Source organism: Candoia aspera, chromosome 2, assembly GCF_035149785.1.
Source record: "Candoia aspera isolate rCanAsp1 chromosome 2, rCanAsp1.hap2, whole genome shotgun sequence".
Lineage (NCBI taxonomy): Eukaryota > Metazoa > Chordata > Lepidosauria > Squamata > Boidae > Candoia > Candoia aspera.
The window spans coordinates 110,906,816-110,921,992 of NC_086154.1; the positions used below are offsets into that span (position 1 = coordinate 110,906,816).

The 15,177-nt window shown below is 41.1% G+C and overlaps 1 protein-coding gene across 1 annotated transcript in view; it reads right to left on the minus strand.

Moving 5' to 3' along the window:
* Positions 1 to 6,516: 6,516 nt before the first annotated feature.
* NHERF1 (NHERF family PDZ scaffold protein 1) overlaps positions 6,517 to 15,177 on the minus strand; it is a 64,192-nt gene continuing 55,531 nt past the window's right edge. Inside the window, exons 4-7 of the mRNA XM_063293229.1 lie at positions 14,516 to 14,556; positions 10,428 to 10,526; positions 7,600 to 7,959; positions 6,517 to 7,408 (exon numbers count right to left, since the gene is read on the minus strand). Coding sequence (XP_063149299.1) covers positions 7,792 to 7,959; positions 10,428 to 10,526; positions 14,516 to 14,556 — 308 coding nt within the window. The 3' untranslated portion in view covers positions 6,517 to 7,408; positions 7,600 to 7,791. The remainder of the gene's footprint in view (positions 7,409 to 7,599; positions 7,960 to 10,427; positions 10,527 to 14,515; positions 14,557 to 15,177) is intronic.

The window sequence follows — 15,177 nt, forward strand, 5'->3', positions numbered from 1 at the left end:
GACAAAAGATAGGCTCCAATCACTGCACACTGCAAAAAGGACCCACAGAATCTCCTCTCTTTCTCTCTTGCTCCAAGCAAATAAATGGGCCAAACTGGTTGAATCTGCTCCTGATCCAAAAATATATCCCTAAGAATCTGTTCCCTGTAAAGCACTGTTTCTCAACCTTGGCAACTATATGATGTGTGGACATGTGTGGCATGGTTGGCTGGGGAGTTCTGGGAGTTGAAGTCCACACATCTTAAAGGTGCCAAGGTTGAGAAACACTGATATAAAGTAAGGGTGGCATATCTATGCAGGAGAACCATTAAGCTTCTGGTAAGGGCTGGCTTCCCTTCCCTGCAGCCTCAAGGACAGAGAAGATGGAAATAAATTGCTTTTGGAGTTGAGGCAGGTCCCCTCTTTACTGCAGTTTAGGAGGAGGGAGGCTTTTTTGCTAGGCTCATTAGAGTTATATATGTTTTTAAGCTTTTAGCTTCCCTGTTGGTTTCAGTCATTTTAAATGGTTTTAAAATAAGCCACCTAGAGCCATTGCAAGAAATGGCATATACATTTAGAACTAAAAAAAACCCATTAATCAAAGTAAGAATAATTGTTTGCACCTACTCTTGGCTCTAGCCAACTCTCTCTTTTCTTCAGCTTTACCTCCCGTGTAGTCCCCAAGAGATTTCCCCAAAGAATACTATCTTGCAGGAAAAAGTTGCAATGCTATCTTGCTCTTCCTTAACCTGCTTAGACTTTCTGTTATTCCCAAAAATCAGGAGAATGGTAGCACTTTTTCCAACTAACAAATTTTATTAACAATCATAAGCTTTTGTGCTCATTACATCAGATGCATATTATTTCCAGAATCTGTATTGACGATCTGACAATCTCCTGGAGATCTTGCAGCCTATAGTTTCAAATCACATCATTCCATACTGCCACACTTGGCAGAGCTGGTGAGGAAAACCATCCCTAAATCTTCCAGACTGATGGACTTCCTTGATTTGGCAATCTTCACATCTGTTGGGGCTGCAAAGCTCAGATTTGTGTCCTAGTGAACATGCAATCAAGAAAGAATGAATTTGCAAGTTCAGTTTCCTGGGTATTACCGAGGCTCACCTGCAATTCCCAACAGTATGCTCTTTAGGATTTCGCTGGGTGCCCTACCTTAAGCCAGTGGAACAGCAAATTGTATGCACTGAACCTTGTGCCAAGGCCTGACCACAAGGGGGCAGCCAGGGAGCAAGATGCAATTCCTGTCTGTATTTGAAAACTCTGCTGAAGTTGTTAACCCTCTCCCCCCACTTGAAAGATGAATTTCAGTTTACAAAACATGTCCTACTGTAACTCCAACCAATGGAAAATAGAAAAGCTAAACCGTTTGAACAGCAGGCTTTAGATAACCTTCCACATCTCCTCCAAAGGATGGGGTTGCTAGCTTAGCCTCTTTCTCACACTACTCTCCCACTTGACCTCATCCTGAATCTAGCTGATTTGAGGGGAACCTTAATAGAGGGACTATTTCTTCAGTGGGTGCATCTGTTTAAACATTTTTCCTATTTGAAAAAGATTTGTAAAATAGTATCATTTAAATATTTGAGATTTGATGGTTAGGATGTAGAGGCAGAAGGAAGGTAGATGGCAGCCAACCAGTTTACATGAGGAAAAAATTATGAAGTTCTTCCTTAATTGTTAAATAACAATTAAGTTATGCAGCCAGGATCACTTGCTTCTTTACTGAGGCAGATTGGAGCTTTGTCATCAGGGCAGCACAAAGCACACGGATCTACTGTTCTGCTGACTGGAGGAGGAGGAATGAACATTAATGTGGCTGTGGCAATAACCCCTTAATAAAACCTACCATGATGGGATGAGGACTTTTCCCAGAGAAACAACTGAAGTCTGTATGCTGGTTTTCAGTGGGAAGCCAAAACCTGTTTTTTCCCAAATGGGATATGGCTAGCATTTCTAAAACTGTTTCTGGGTGTAAGTTTTGTTTGCACTGCTGTTTATACAATATTGATGCATGAATAAACTCCTGATGCTATGGAGTTCACTGACAGAAATGGCAGGTAGGTTATCATCGGTTTCCACTGCATTGGACATTCCACTCAGAAACCTGGCAGGATTTGTTAAGCAAAGGCAGGCTGTCTAATATCCACTTACCTGGGAATAAGCTCTACTGTACACAATAACATTTATTCAGTCATTAAATTTGCCTAGGAATGTGATGTAAATTGCAGTTTTCAGAGAACACACAAATTAGCTAAACAACCTGGTACGCTGAGGAATTATAATGTGGGTTTCAGAGTAATAAATGCTAATGCTGATTTGACATGGGCCAAACTCTTTCTATTGTTATCAGTTTTTTCAGCCTATTCGGCTTAAGATTTGAGTGCCAGCTCTGGCCCTACAATAAAACTGGAATAGTGGGCAGACTGCTGTCGGGCGGAGGGGCTGTACCTCTCTGGCAAGCAGACGGTGAAAGCTGGATAAGTAAGGCTGGCCTAGTTAAGAGGAAACAGCTTGGAGATTTAACTATTATAGGGTGACTCTTTCTAGGAATAGGTTTAAATAGGTTTAAAACTCTTAAGGCTTCATTGGGAATTCTTCAAAGAGTTGAATCTGAGGTTGCTCCATGATCTACCCTCATTCCCACCCATCAGAGGGCCTTGCCCTTTGCCCTTCAAAAGCAGTTTGACTTGTAATCAGAAGCATCATCACACGCTATTCTCAGTGTCATGCAAAGCTTGATCTGCTGCCTTTTTGTCAGGCCAATAAGAAGCTGGTGGGTTTTCAAGGCTCTCTGAAAAAAAAAAGGCAAAGCATAAAAGGTCCTTAGTAGGGGGGGGGGGGAGCCAGAGCTCTAAAAGCAAATATACTTCAAACAATCTCTCTAGGACAGATCCTGTTTACTGTTCATGATCTTGAGCAACAGGAATAGAAAGGGAGATACTGTAATTTGGAATAGAGTGTCCAGGACAGAGGCTTAGCAAAGGAGCTGCAAGAAGCATATTATTGCAGGTTTCACTGGTAGATTAACATAATCAACTGATTATGCCATAAATGTCCAAGGACTCCAGTCCACTTCATCAGAAAAATTATAGTTTATTACTCTGCATTTGATTAAGTAAATAATTATCCACAAAAGCATTAAAAGTATTAGCTTTTAAGGTGCCATAAGGCTCTTGGCTGTTTTTGCTGCAACAGATCAACATGGCTTCTCTGGCAATGATCCCGCTGCAAAGCCCTTTGGGGCAGATGGGGAGCCACCAATCAGCTGACTTCTAATTAGGTTAGCAAACCCCAAGCACTCCCTAAACCTTATGGCTTACTTCAGAACATCTTTGAAACCAAGCAAGCCTAAATCTGATCAGTGCCTAGACTGGAAACCACCTTGGATTCATATGTAAACTGCCTTCACCTGTACTGTGACTACAGGATTCAACTATGCTGAATACATTTCCATTTGTGGGGACAGTTCATTCGGGAGCCTTTCCGGCCAAGGAGAGATGATCAGGCTGCAGTGTGGTCTTTCCTCCACTGTCTCCCTCTTCCTGCCCATAAAGATTTCAACTTTCATAAATCCAAAGAAAGGTATGGCAGCCCTCGGAGGAGCAACCTGAGTCCATTCCATCATCTGCTGGTTTTCAACCATAAACTAACTGTCTGATGGTCTTGGCCATAAGGATTTAACCTGCCAAAGTTAACTTCTCCAGTCAACAGGCTAACTGGTGTGTTTTCAAATCCTACTTCCATCTTGGACATCATGGAAGGACCAGCGTTATTATATGCTGACTTTAGAAAGCGGTTCTCTGTGGTACTTGTTTTGTTGCAGAATCCAAAATATGAAAAATTAAGAGACATGTTCTTTTACAAAACCATTCTCCATTTGCTTTCTGCATGTATCACTTGATACTCCAAGGACGTGTAAGCCTTTTCTGTAAACTTTTGAGGTATCTCTACAGTATATGAAATTCTGGATGCAATATTCCATTTTTCACTTCTTCCAAATGCAGAGGCTAGCATCTTTGGTGAGGATGACTGAAGCCTCTTTTAGCCTGGGTTGTTTTCTTTTGCTTCTACCCAGTTTGTTATCCTGCCATCCCTACCCTTCTTTTTGTTTCTTGTTGTTTTTAATGTCTTGTTTTCATATTTTAAATAATTTGTAAACCGCCCCAAGTCACTGGGAGTCAGGCAGCATATAAATTTAATCCATCATCATCATCATCATCATCATCATCATTATCATCATCAAACTCATGACCCCATACTTAATCTCAGCATCCAACTTGGGAGCATGATGTTCCCTTTGATAAGACTTCCATTTTCCAACCCAAATTTCATTTCTGTCATTGTTTTTAGTGCTGTCTTTTAGCATTGTCAGCTTTTATTACTGAAACTTTCTATGTACTATAAGCCAAATAAATAGGCTCAGAAATTTTAAACTGAAAATTAGTATAGAAAATGTACCCATAATAATGGTGCCCTAGTTAGAAACAGGCAACAAAGTCACATTCTGGATCTTGCACTTCTTTGCAGGTGGAGAAAGCAAAAACAAAACCAACCACAACAAAAACGCACAAACCAGGCTGAATTTGGGTCTAGTTTGTCAGAAATTGAACAATCAGCTCTTTGTACATGAAGAACCACCAGTTCCTTGAGTCTACATGTAGTAGAATGGTATCTTGAGTTTGAAAGAACAGGACATCAAATGCCATTAATCTTTACATCTTAGAATAAAGTTTAGGCTGGGGTACAGGCGAAAACTGCAATAGGAATCAAGAAGTGAAATGACACTTGCAAATCATACCAGCAATCTTATAAACCGAACCGGAGGCCCGCCTTTGCAATGATTTATTATCTGAGAATGCCAGATTGGTTAAGCCAGGGCCATTAACCTGCAGCCATCCATTTGGATCGGACAGCATCTCCCATGCATGTTCTTGAGCTGTGCCAGCTAAAGCAGATGGCAATTAGAGCTCAAACCTATCCAGTGGGTTGCTATTGCCCATTTCATTTAATTTTGCCATCTTACTACAGCTCCGTGTGTTTGTTTTCAAAAGTGGCATTTAGAGCTGCACATTAGATACTTTTACAAAACATTTTAAGCTTTTCTCCTTGTAAGAATATATACCATTGTATTTCTCTTTATCAGAGCTTTAGTCCAGCAAATTGACACTTTCAGCCATGCAAATATTTTTCCTGGGAAGTTAGCAAGGGAAAAATGGATCAGCTTCTTAAATATAAAATGCATTCTAGTGATGAGAAAGTTACATTTAAACAAATACTACAAGACTCCTTCAGGGCAGAGAGTTATGTGCATGATGCATTAGTATCCCTATATATTTCTTTCCAGTTCCAGTGTAACTCATCCTTTGTTCTGTAGGATAGGCATTCTCCTTGGAAAGGAGATGATTGTTGCAGTTACTCTCTGTCTGCTTAGAATTTTATCATCCTCAGTATGACGTTAGCAAACTTGGATACTTATTCTCTCCCACTCTAGCTCATTCATCCATTTAATAGCTTTCAAAAAAAAAAATCATATTGGTCAACTCTGCTCTTGCCCTTATCAAGCAAGGACCTTGAGGACTTTAATGAAGAACGGAAGAGCCCAGTTAATGGCACCCTTGCTTTCCTGATCTTCTGCCTGATTGCCTGTTGCATAAGGGTTCCCAAGTACAAGGCCCGGCACATGCAGTACCTTGATCTGAAAACTACATGAGATAATCACATTATATCACATAAACGTCTTACTGACAGGAAACAATACAAGGAAAATGATAGGGCAGGACAGTCTTGTGGATGAAAGTTTCTCTACTGTTACTGGTGTCACCTGGTGAATATGAATGCAACGTCGTAGATTCTTACCTGATCTTTCTGGCTAAGAGCAGCATGTTGGCCTTAAATGCACAAGCTTGTTTTAGCAAAACTCCATTCTACAAACACATCCCTTGAAATTTACAGAATATGCTGGCTTGTGGTTCTTGTTTCAAGCAGAAGCAGATCCTGTAGTGCACCTCTCCAGCCAAACAATTCCCCAGTAACTGAGCTGGCCTGAAAAAGAGGCTGGTGATGGCCCCCCGTTTCTCCTGCATATTGCCATGTCAATCCTATTGTTAGTTTTAGTTGAGTACTGACATGCCTGTGCTAATTTGGCAGGAAATAAAAACAGTTGAGGGCAGGATGATAATTTCTATCACCCCAAAGTCTGATATATTATCCAGCTCAACCCGCAAAGACAGAAACTCATCTATTCTGTTTCGGAGAGTGGAAAAATCACTGTGTGTGTTATTCACGTTCCATCAGCCAGGTTCTGGCCTTGGATTTACAGCTCTCACTATACCCCAGTTAAGTTATAAGACCAAAGAGATTGCCTAGTCGCATGCAGACGTGAACTTTCTCAAACGGTGACTTTTACAAAAAAATCTTAAGTTTAAATAAGCACACAAAATCAAGGTAGCGTTTTTGTCCAGTAAACAGATTCTCTTGCATTTGACATCAAACATTAATCAAGGAAAACAAAAACAAAACAAAAAACAAATTTTACAGAAGAGGAATGATTTCTATACTATACATAGATACAAGGAAACGAGCCATAATTAGAAAACAATTCCAGAAATGAAATACTGTATCAATAAATTGTTAATTAATCATTATTATTGAAAACCCTGATTGGCTCCATCTCCTGGAGTAAATTGAACGTGGGATATTATCCTTGTGTGCTTTCAATTGCTGCATTAGATATGAATCCCCACCACATCTCTTGGCCAAAAGAAAACAAATATCTCACAGGCTCGTTGCTACAATAGCTTTCAATTATTCCTCTTCCCACTCTCTGAAAGCTCTAAAGCACATATGAGGCAATGCAAGAAGTGTTGAGTCTTGCTACCAAGCCCTTTCACATAGTGGCAATCTAGGAAGGTCTTTACCAAAAAGAAAAAAAAGAAAAAAAAAGAGGATAGAGCATTGGGAATGTTTCTTTCCAGTCACAGCAAAGCAGTTCCTTGAAAAGAGGACAGAGCACTGGCCCACAAAAGGATGTTCATTTGTAATCAAATTAGGATTTAAAGTACTCTATGCTAAGCTTAGGCTACAGTCCTGACATGACATAGTCTGGAATAGTTCAATCAGCATCCGACATAATTTCTCTGAGAGTCAACTGAGACCTACAGGGATTAATGGTTTTAGATGATTAACTTCAGCTGTCTTAAGACCTAATGGACCTACAGTAGAGCTATGCATCACGCTGTCCCCCATTTCAGTGTTGGACCTGACATGCATACATGCATGCATGCATGCATACATGAATGCAAACTTAAGCTATTTATAGAGGATGTATGAAAATATCTCATCATCCTCTTTAAATACAACTGCTTCTCCAGAATAGTGCAGGCAGAGTTGTCAGGTGATTTGTTTGCCTCTTTGTGTAAGCATTCATAGTGCTTACTTAATATGAATTTTGTCACTATTATATGCAATGATCACCACCAACTGGGATCGTTTTAAAAGGGGAACTTAATAAACTCATGGAGAATGGGGCTATCTATCTATGGATGCTAGTTGTGATGCCTGTCTACCACTGAAATGGTTTGGGGGAAGACCTTGGGAGACTGGGCCAAGAGACAGTGCAACACAAGGTCTTGCATCTACATTTCCAAGCAAAGAGAGGGGAAGAGAAGAAGGGGATAGAAATGCATCCTTCTACGGGACAGGGAGGCTTAGGAGAAAGTGGGGTATGTGTGATCTGGCCAGATTTTCCAATATTGCCCTTACATCACCTCCCTGCTTGGGGGTTGGGGTACTTCACAGGTTGCTAAAGAGTTCATTTTTCTTGCTCCAGTCCATTTGTGGTGCCCGTTTGCTGGTGCGTTTCTGATGGGCACGCTCTTTAGCTACTGCCAGTGGGATGTCCAAGTCAAGAATGGGATCAGACGTGGTGCTGAGTTTCTCCTCCTTCTCGTGAGAGTGTAGCTGTAAGAATGAAAGGGTGCAAAAACAGACAATGGAGCAGAGTCCACAGCAGGTATCTCCTATTCTGCTGAAACAGCATCCATCCTATGCATGACCCAAAGCCCAGGCACTTATTACTGGGTGCATTTACATGACACATCTCTCCATAGTTTGGAGTAGCCATGAGTATGAGGCCTATGAAGGCACTTAGCAGGCAAACTACTCTCTTCTCCTCCTGGCTGGTATTACAGGAACTGGAATGTTTTTGTTGGACACAGGATGGGAAAAAATTACTTTTTCCCCAACTTTTTAATTTTTATTTTATAGAACTTACTGTGAACCTACAAGAGAAAGTAACAGCCAAGTGAGAATGGAAACACTTCAACAAGAGCAGCTGTGGCTTGTAGTCCCTCCTGCCATCCTGCTCTCTGAGCACAGGCTGGAGGTGAGGAGGGTCACTGTTCTTTAATTCCCTGTCTGGGTTCAGAAATACAGATAGCCATGACTATAAGCCATGATTCTAGACTGTGGTTAAGGCTCTCCATGTTAACATCCACCTCTGTTTGAAGGTTACTCTAAGCCTAATTCATGTATCATTTAGCATGGAAACACATCTGTTGATTGCTATATCACTGTTAATTTTTTTTAAAATATTACTTTAATCATGAAGAACATTACTAAAGGTAAATAGATTTAGGGCTGATCAAAGGAAATACTTTTTTACATAGTGCTTACTTAATATGAATTTTGTCACTATTATATGCAATGTTCACCACTAACTGGGATTGTTTTAAAAGGGGAACTTTATAAACTCATGGAGAATGGGGCTGTCTATCTATGGATACTAGTTGTGATGCCTGTCTACCACTGAAATGGTTTGGGGGGAAGACCTTGGGAGACTGGGCCAAGAGACAGTGCCAAGAGAGAGGTCAGAGAAGAGACAGCATAGCCTACAGCGGATAGTGGGTGGGGCAAGAAGCTCAGAAGAGACTCTCCTAGTTTCTTGGGCTGTAAAGGAGACAGGTTGGAGAGGGGAGGAGGATTGCACTTTCAGACTTGCAAGATTCTGTTAATGTAGCTTTAAGATAAAGTAGAATTAGTTCATCTGTTTCCTGTCTCATCTATCTAATAAGGCTGACACTGATCTTGCAAGTTTTCAGGGACTATATGTGTCCTTTGATTACCATGGTACTAAGTAATGGACCACAAAGAAGCTCTCCAAACAACAATAGAAAAGCTAATTGGCTCTTTATATGTGACCAAAATTGTAGGGTGCCATTTAGAGACACACGAAGCATGAAGTATGGAATCAGACAGCTGTCCCTTTTCTCCTCTAAAAAGAGGAGGTTACACTGCAGTTCCATGGGATATGAATTTGAAGTACTTCATGGCCTAATACCACAATATGTCACAGTGTAACTTTGACACTACTTCTTTTGATTTATGAGAATATTTAGGTTGATTTGTTTTCCCATATGGGAAAGCTAATTCATGACACAACAGCAGGAAGTTTGACCCTACAGACTATCTAGTTGTCAGGACCTATTAAGATGGAGAGAATCAGTGTAGCACTCCACTCCTTTTATTTTCGTTCCTTACCCATTTTTCCATACATCTGTTCCATGCACACTGAAATTGCACTTTTACCCACTGCTATAGCAGTGCCATGTCCAGTGTGGCTCTACCAAAACACCACCATACTTTGCCCAAAGGATCCTACCCACTTTGGGGGCTTGCAGAAACAGTCCGTAAGGCTAGGCTAAATAACTCTCTTTCAGGCATTCACAGAAGTCAGTAAGACTCATCCACTTTCTGGGCCACAAAAGTCATACTTATACAGAATGCCACATGTGGGGTTTTCCATTGGATTCATACAGAAACAGCCTGGGTGACTCTGCCTCGTATCAAATTTGCTTTATGGCCAAAGGAGATATTACCTTTTTTCCCAAAATATAATTCTCAAAGAAAAGTAGTGATACACAGTCCCAATTTGACATCATATTCCCAATCTAAATTGGGAGCCCCACACTATTGCCCCTGAAATAACTCTCCCTGGACACTATTTGATCCTGAAGATGGTGTTTGCCATCCTTGGTGCAAATAGTAAATCATCTCCCTTCAGTTGTTTTCAGCAGGAAAACCTTACAATTTCTAATCTGTTACCAAGTCTTTAATAGCTATTTCTCACCAAATAAAAAGTGGAAGCATTTAACATACCGTTTTTTAGAAATAAAGTATGAATAATGTAATCTTTCAAAGCAGCCAAGAAAAGAAACTGCAGTTTTTACTTGTTTATTATCATATTAAAAGAAAATTGTTTCTTCTACCAAACAAACTGGGACCTAGCTTCTCCATCGTTGCAAAATAGTACCATGTGGATCCTCCTGGTCTTTGAGACAGTCAAAGGAGTATTTATCCACACCTATAATTGGATGTTCTACCTCACTCAACATTCCCGTTTGCCCACTAGGCCCAGGCTGCATTCATACCTCAATGCAAGGTTCACTTATAGTTGAAGAAGGAGACAGGGTCACTGGGCTAGAAGGGCTTTCAGGATCAGTCTCTGATTGGTCATCTCTAAGGTTTCCCTAGAAGAGAGAAAGAAAAACTTGAAACCTACGGGAAGAAAAGGGCTCTTTAACTAGTAGGCAACAGCATTATTTCAAATTAAAGACAGTGGGACTGAACACATTTTTATTACAATGCTTTCCTTCTCACTAGTCCACTCTTTTTGTTTTGCTTTAATGTCATAAGGATCTCATAGCCCTATTTCCCAACTCAGTTGTTAACTGCTATCTCACACTGGCTTCCCATAAGCCTGTGTGTCTGTCTGCCTGTCTGTCTCTATCTAAAAAAACACAGTGCCCTACTGTCTTTCTTCTCAAGACCATCATTTGCTGTATCAAGGTTCATTCAAACTCTCCACTGAGCTGCTGGCAATGAGGCCAGAAAAAGTCTTGTTACATACTTAGTTATTCAAAATTATTGTTCTTGTAGAGTTCTGAGCTGTGGGAGCAGCAGCAAATCTTCTCTTTTCCTGGGAACTTTTAGTGGGGGAATGTTTCTTTATTTGACAAGGAGGCTGTGTGGGCTATCTTTTCTTTTTTGACTAATCCCTTTGAGTGGCATGAGAAACAATATTATGAAGTGAAATAGAATGGATGCCACTGAAGCTATTCAGAAAAATGGGGACAACCCAATGAGTGGGAGATCACGTCCAGCAGTTATTCTTTTCCCTGTCTGCCAACTATCTCCTTTTTTTGGAACCAAGGGGCAAGGTGGCACAGCTCAGTTTTTTGGAAAGAAGCAAACAGACCAGGCTTCAGGGCATGATTATCCAAAATGTCACAGCTCCCTGCAAGAAGTAGGCAGGGAGGAGTTCACATTCATTCAGGGAGCTAAGGAACTTAGATCTTCTCTGAAAAACTCTGATGGCCTTTCTGCCTCCCTTCATACTCCAACCACATCAAGGACAAGGTGCCATTCTCCCTCTTCCTTACTGAGAGCCCAGCAGCTTAAGAAACCTGATTCTTAAACCCCTGATTGGCTGACAGACCCCAGAGTAATAAGCCTGCTCTGGGTATCATCCAGTTTCCACATCCCAGAGAAAGATTGATCACCAGTTGGGCTCCACCTCTCAGCCTTTGTCCCACTCCCACATGAAGGGGTGGAACACATAGAAAAGATCAAAGTAAAACACTCCAGTTCTCTGCATTGATTAAGTCAAAGCTGGAAGAGGAGCCAAGACATTTGTTGAAATTTGGCCACCAACTACAGTATCTTGAGATCTCAATAGTTCAGCTCTTAAAACTGGTGTGTGCCTGTGGCAGTTTTAAGTTATACACCAGCTTGATTAAGCAGGTCTTCTCTACCTTCTGTTTCCACTCCAGGTTTTGTGTTAGAGTGGGAAGAATCTCATCCCAAAGTTATTTCATGTAATAGTTTGATGGACAGCTCCTACCACCCCAATTCTTGCAGGAGAGGGCAAGGAGCAATAGATTTTCACAAAACTCTCTAAAACCCAGGTTCAGCATGATTTACGACCTTATAAGGAAACAAGTGAAAGAGAAAGACAGAACTATCTATACTAATACCTCTCAAAAATAAGGAGGATTACATAGATGGGTTCAGCACACATCTCTATATTTCTTCTGTTTTCCCAAGGTGCTGACTTCTACCTACAGATAAGCAGGAAGACCCTCTTTTCATATTTCAGAGAAAAGGATGTTAATTAAAAGAGATTGCTCAACCTACTCCAGGTAGATTTAACATTACAGTAGGAAATAGGCACTTCAGGGAAGACCATCTGTCTATGGGGAGGCTGCTATAGGAATGGCAGCCTTTGACAACTCCAGTTCCTCCATATCAGGAAGAAATTTCCAGCTATTTGAACTTGGTAAGATTTCTAAAAAGGCACTGAAACAAAAATATAGGAAGGAGGCAATAGGGTGAAAGAAAAGTTGACCTACATGCCTCAAACCTAGAAAGATTTGCCTGAGTGGGTAGAAAAAAGTATCACTTTTCTCTCAAACAGAAAACATTCCAAAAAGATTGACATTTCATAACACTATGAGAACATTTAACTATGCTCAAATTTGTCGTAATTTTATGGGGGCTTTTTGCATGATCACCCCAACTCAGCTGTTTCATCATCAGTTCCACAAGTGAATCTTCAGTGACAACAGCAGCACAATTCCGCATCATAAGTTAGAACAGATTCCCCTTTTCTGTTTCTTGCCTTTGGACCAATACAATTTTTCTCCACCTGGGAGAACATTTTCTCCAATTGTTCTTACTCCAATGCTGGTATTCAGGTGCTAAATATGACCAAGCATTGTTACAATGAGCCACTCCCGCTCCAGTTCTTCTGTTTCCACTATTTATTATAGTTTATTATGCTGCCATAAACTCTAAAACGTGATTAATGATTACAGAAAGCAAGCCCGTTTCATAATGGCTGGCTAGAGGCCTACTTGCTTCCACTAAGCATAGTTAAGACTAACCACAGTTTGTTCAGATTTGAATGACAAGCAAATGGTTAATTAAAAACTCCTTGCAGCTGCCTTGTGTTGGGTGTTCTCATAGCACTGAACTACAGCTTATGTATACAACTTAACCAATTGGGACGCGGTGGCGCTGCGGGTTAAACCGCTGAGCTGTCGATCGGAAGGTCGGCGGTTCGAAACCGCGCGGCGGGGTGAGCTCCCGTTGTTAAACCCAGCTCCTGCACACCAAGCAGTTCGAAAACATGCAAATGTGAGTAGATTAATTGGTACCGCTTCGGCGGGAAGGTAACGGCGTTCCGTGAGTCATGCTGGCCACATGACCCGGAAGTGTCCTATGGACAACGCCGGCTCCAAGGCTTTGAAACGGAGATGAGCACCGCCCCCTAGAGTCGGACTCGACTGGACTTTACGTCAAGGGAAACCTTTACCTTTACTAACCAATCAACTTCTGGTAAAATATTATTAAAATACACATATTTTATTAGATATTATTATGGTAAAATATTCATAAAATACACACATTGGGATTTTGCTAAACTTTTAAAATTCTAGGAAACAGAAGAGCTGGACAGATTGGGAGAGAAACTGCTGTGGACATTGAAAGAGTGCCCCAAGGGATATGTGAATTTCAGAGCCTTTTAAGCTTGTGCCTCAGGTTTAAAAACAAGATTCTTCTATCTTTAGTTGTGGAAAATGGGGTATGAAATGATTCTGAAAGTGATTATTGCATTACATCACATGGGAGGGAGATTTATCCATCTGTGTTACCAAAGAGCTACTATTTCTTCTATACTGGCTTGCCAAGTAACATTCAGGCCAACCAGAAAAAAATGAGATTGCATGACATATACTGCATATCCTGTTTACCCATAGTCTGGCAACATCCTCATTCTGTTCCTGAATGTATACTCAAATGCTACCCGCCACACTTCTTTTAAAGATTCTAATGAGGATTTCTTTCTTCTCTGACTTTAATTAGGTTTTGTTTTTTCAAAGCAGACTGGAAGTAACTTGGCCTTTTAGAAGATGTGAGATTCCACCCATAGGGTGAAGAATGGGTCATTCTATTCAGTGACAAGAGGCAGGCTCTGAAATGAGTGATGTGCCTTCCAGAGCACCAGCCCTCCTCCTGCTCGGTCGGCTTTGCTCTACAGGAACATCAAGAGCAATGACTTGACAGCCCACCACCCTTTACCATTTTAGGAAGATGCTACCCTTTTGATCTGACAGCCAGCCAGCCAAGGGGTGTTCTGAGCAGTTTGTACATGGAATATTTTTTAAGCAGGGAGAAACAAAACATATTACAACTACTTGAAGACGATCTTGGCATGTGCAATGCTTCTATATTATTCCCTGTGTGAATGTATTGGAAAATTGGGGCCAGTTACAGTTTCCTAGCACACGTGGACTCAGAAGGCATAAGAGTTGCTCAGTAATCAGTTGATGCTTCCTCCCCCTCCCCACCAAACCATATGGAACAGAGGAGTCTGTGTTGTGAACCAGTACTGTTGAATGTGGCTCTAACACAACATAAGTCTATCAATGAACCATGTGCTTGGCAGTAGCTTTACCTTCTCCACATCACCATTGGCAACTGGTTCTGGTAAAAGACCTAAGGGAAGTGGGGAGGGGGAAGGAGGAACAGAACAAACAAAAATAAGGTGAGTAAGTTTTGTTTCTTCTAGTGAGATTTCTGTAACCCATTACTACTTAGCATACCCCTCAACTACCAACAGGCTGAAATAAGCATCATTGCTTCCTCTGCAATCTCCCAGTTTTGCTACCATCCCCACCCCTCTGCAGTCACTTCCACAGAGCAATAGCCCTTTTGCTTGCTGTATGGCAGAAATTGGCAACTTTTTTGGCCTGGGGAATTGACTAAAGGAACAGGACAGATAATATTTTGACATCACCAGAGTGGGAAGGTGATAACTGTATTGTTATATAGTTTATTGCTTAGATAGATAGATATCTGCCCCCCCTCACTTTTCTCCAGGGATTCAAGATACCTTATTTGGTGACTGTTGGGGGCTAAAAGGTCAAATAGGTGTCTTCCAGTTGTTTAAAACATCCATTTGGCCCTTAGATCCCTCCAAAACTGGAAAACTGACCCGATGTACGCAGTTTTCAGTGAGTGCCTTAAGCCATTACAATCTCTCAAAATTCTCCCCAAAGACAAATAGTATGAGCACTGCCTATGGCCTGCTTGCTATAGAGATTGGCGTGAATAGCA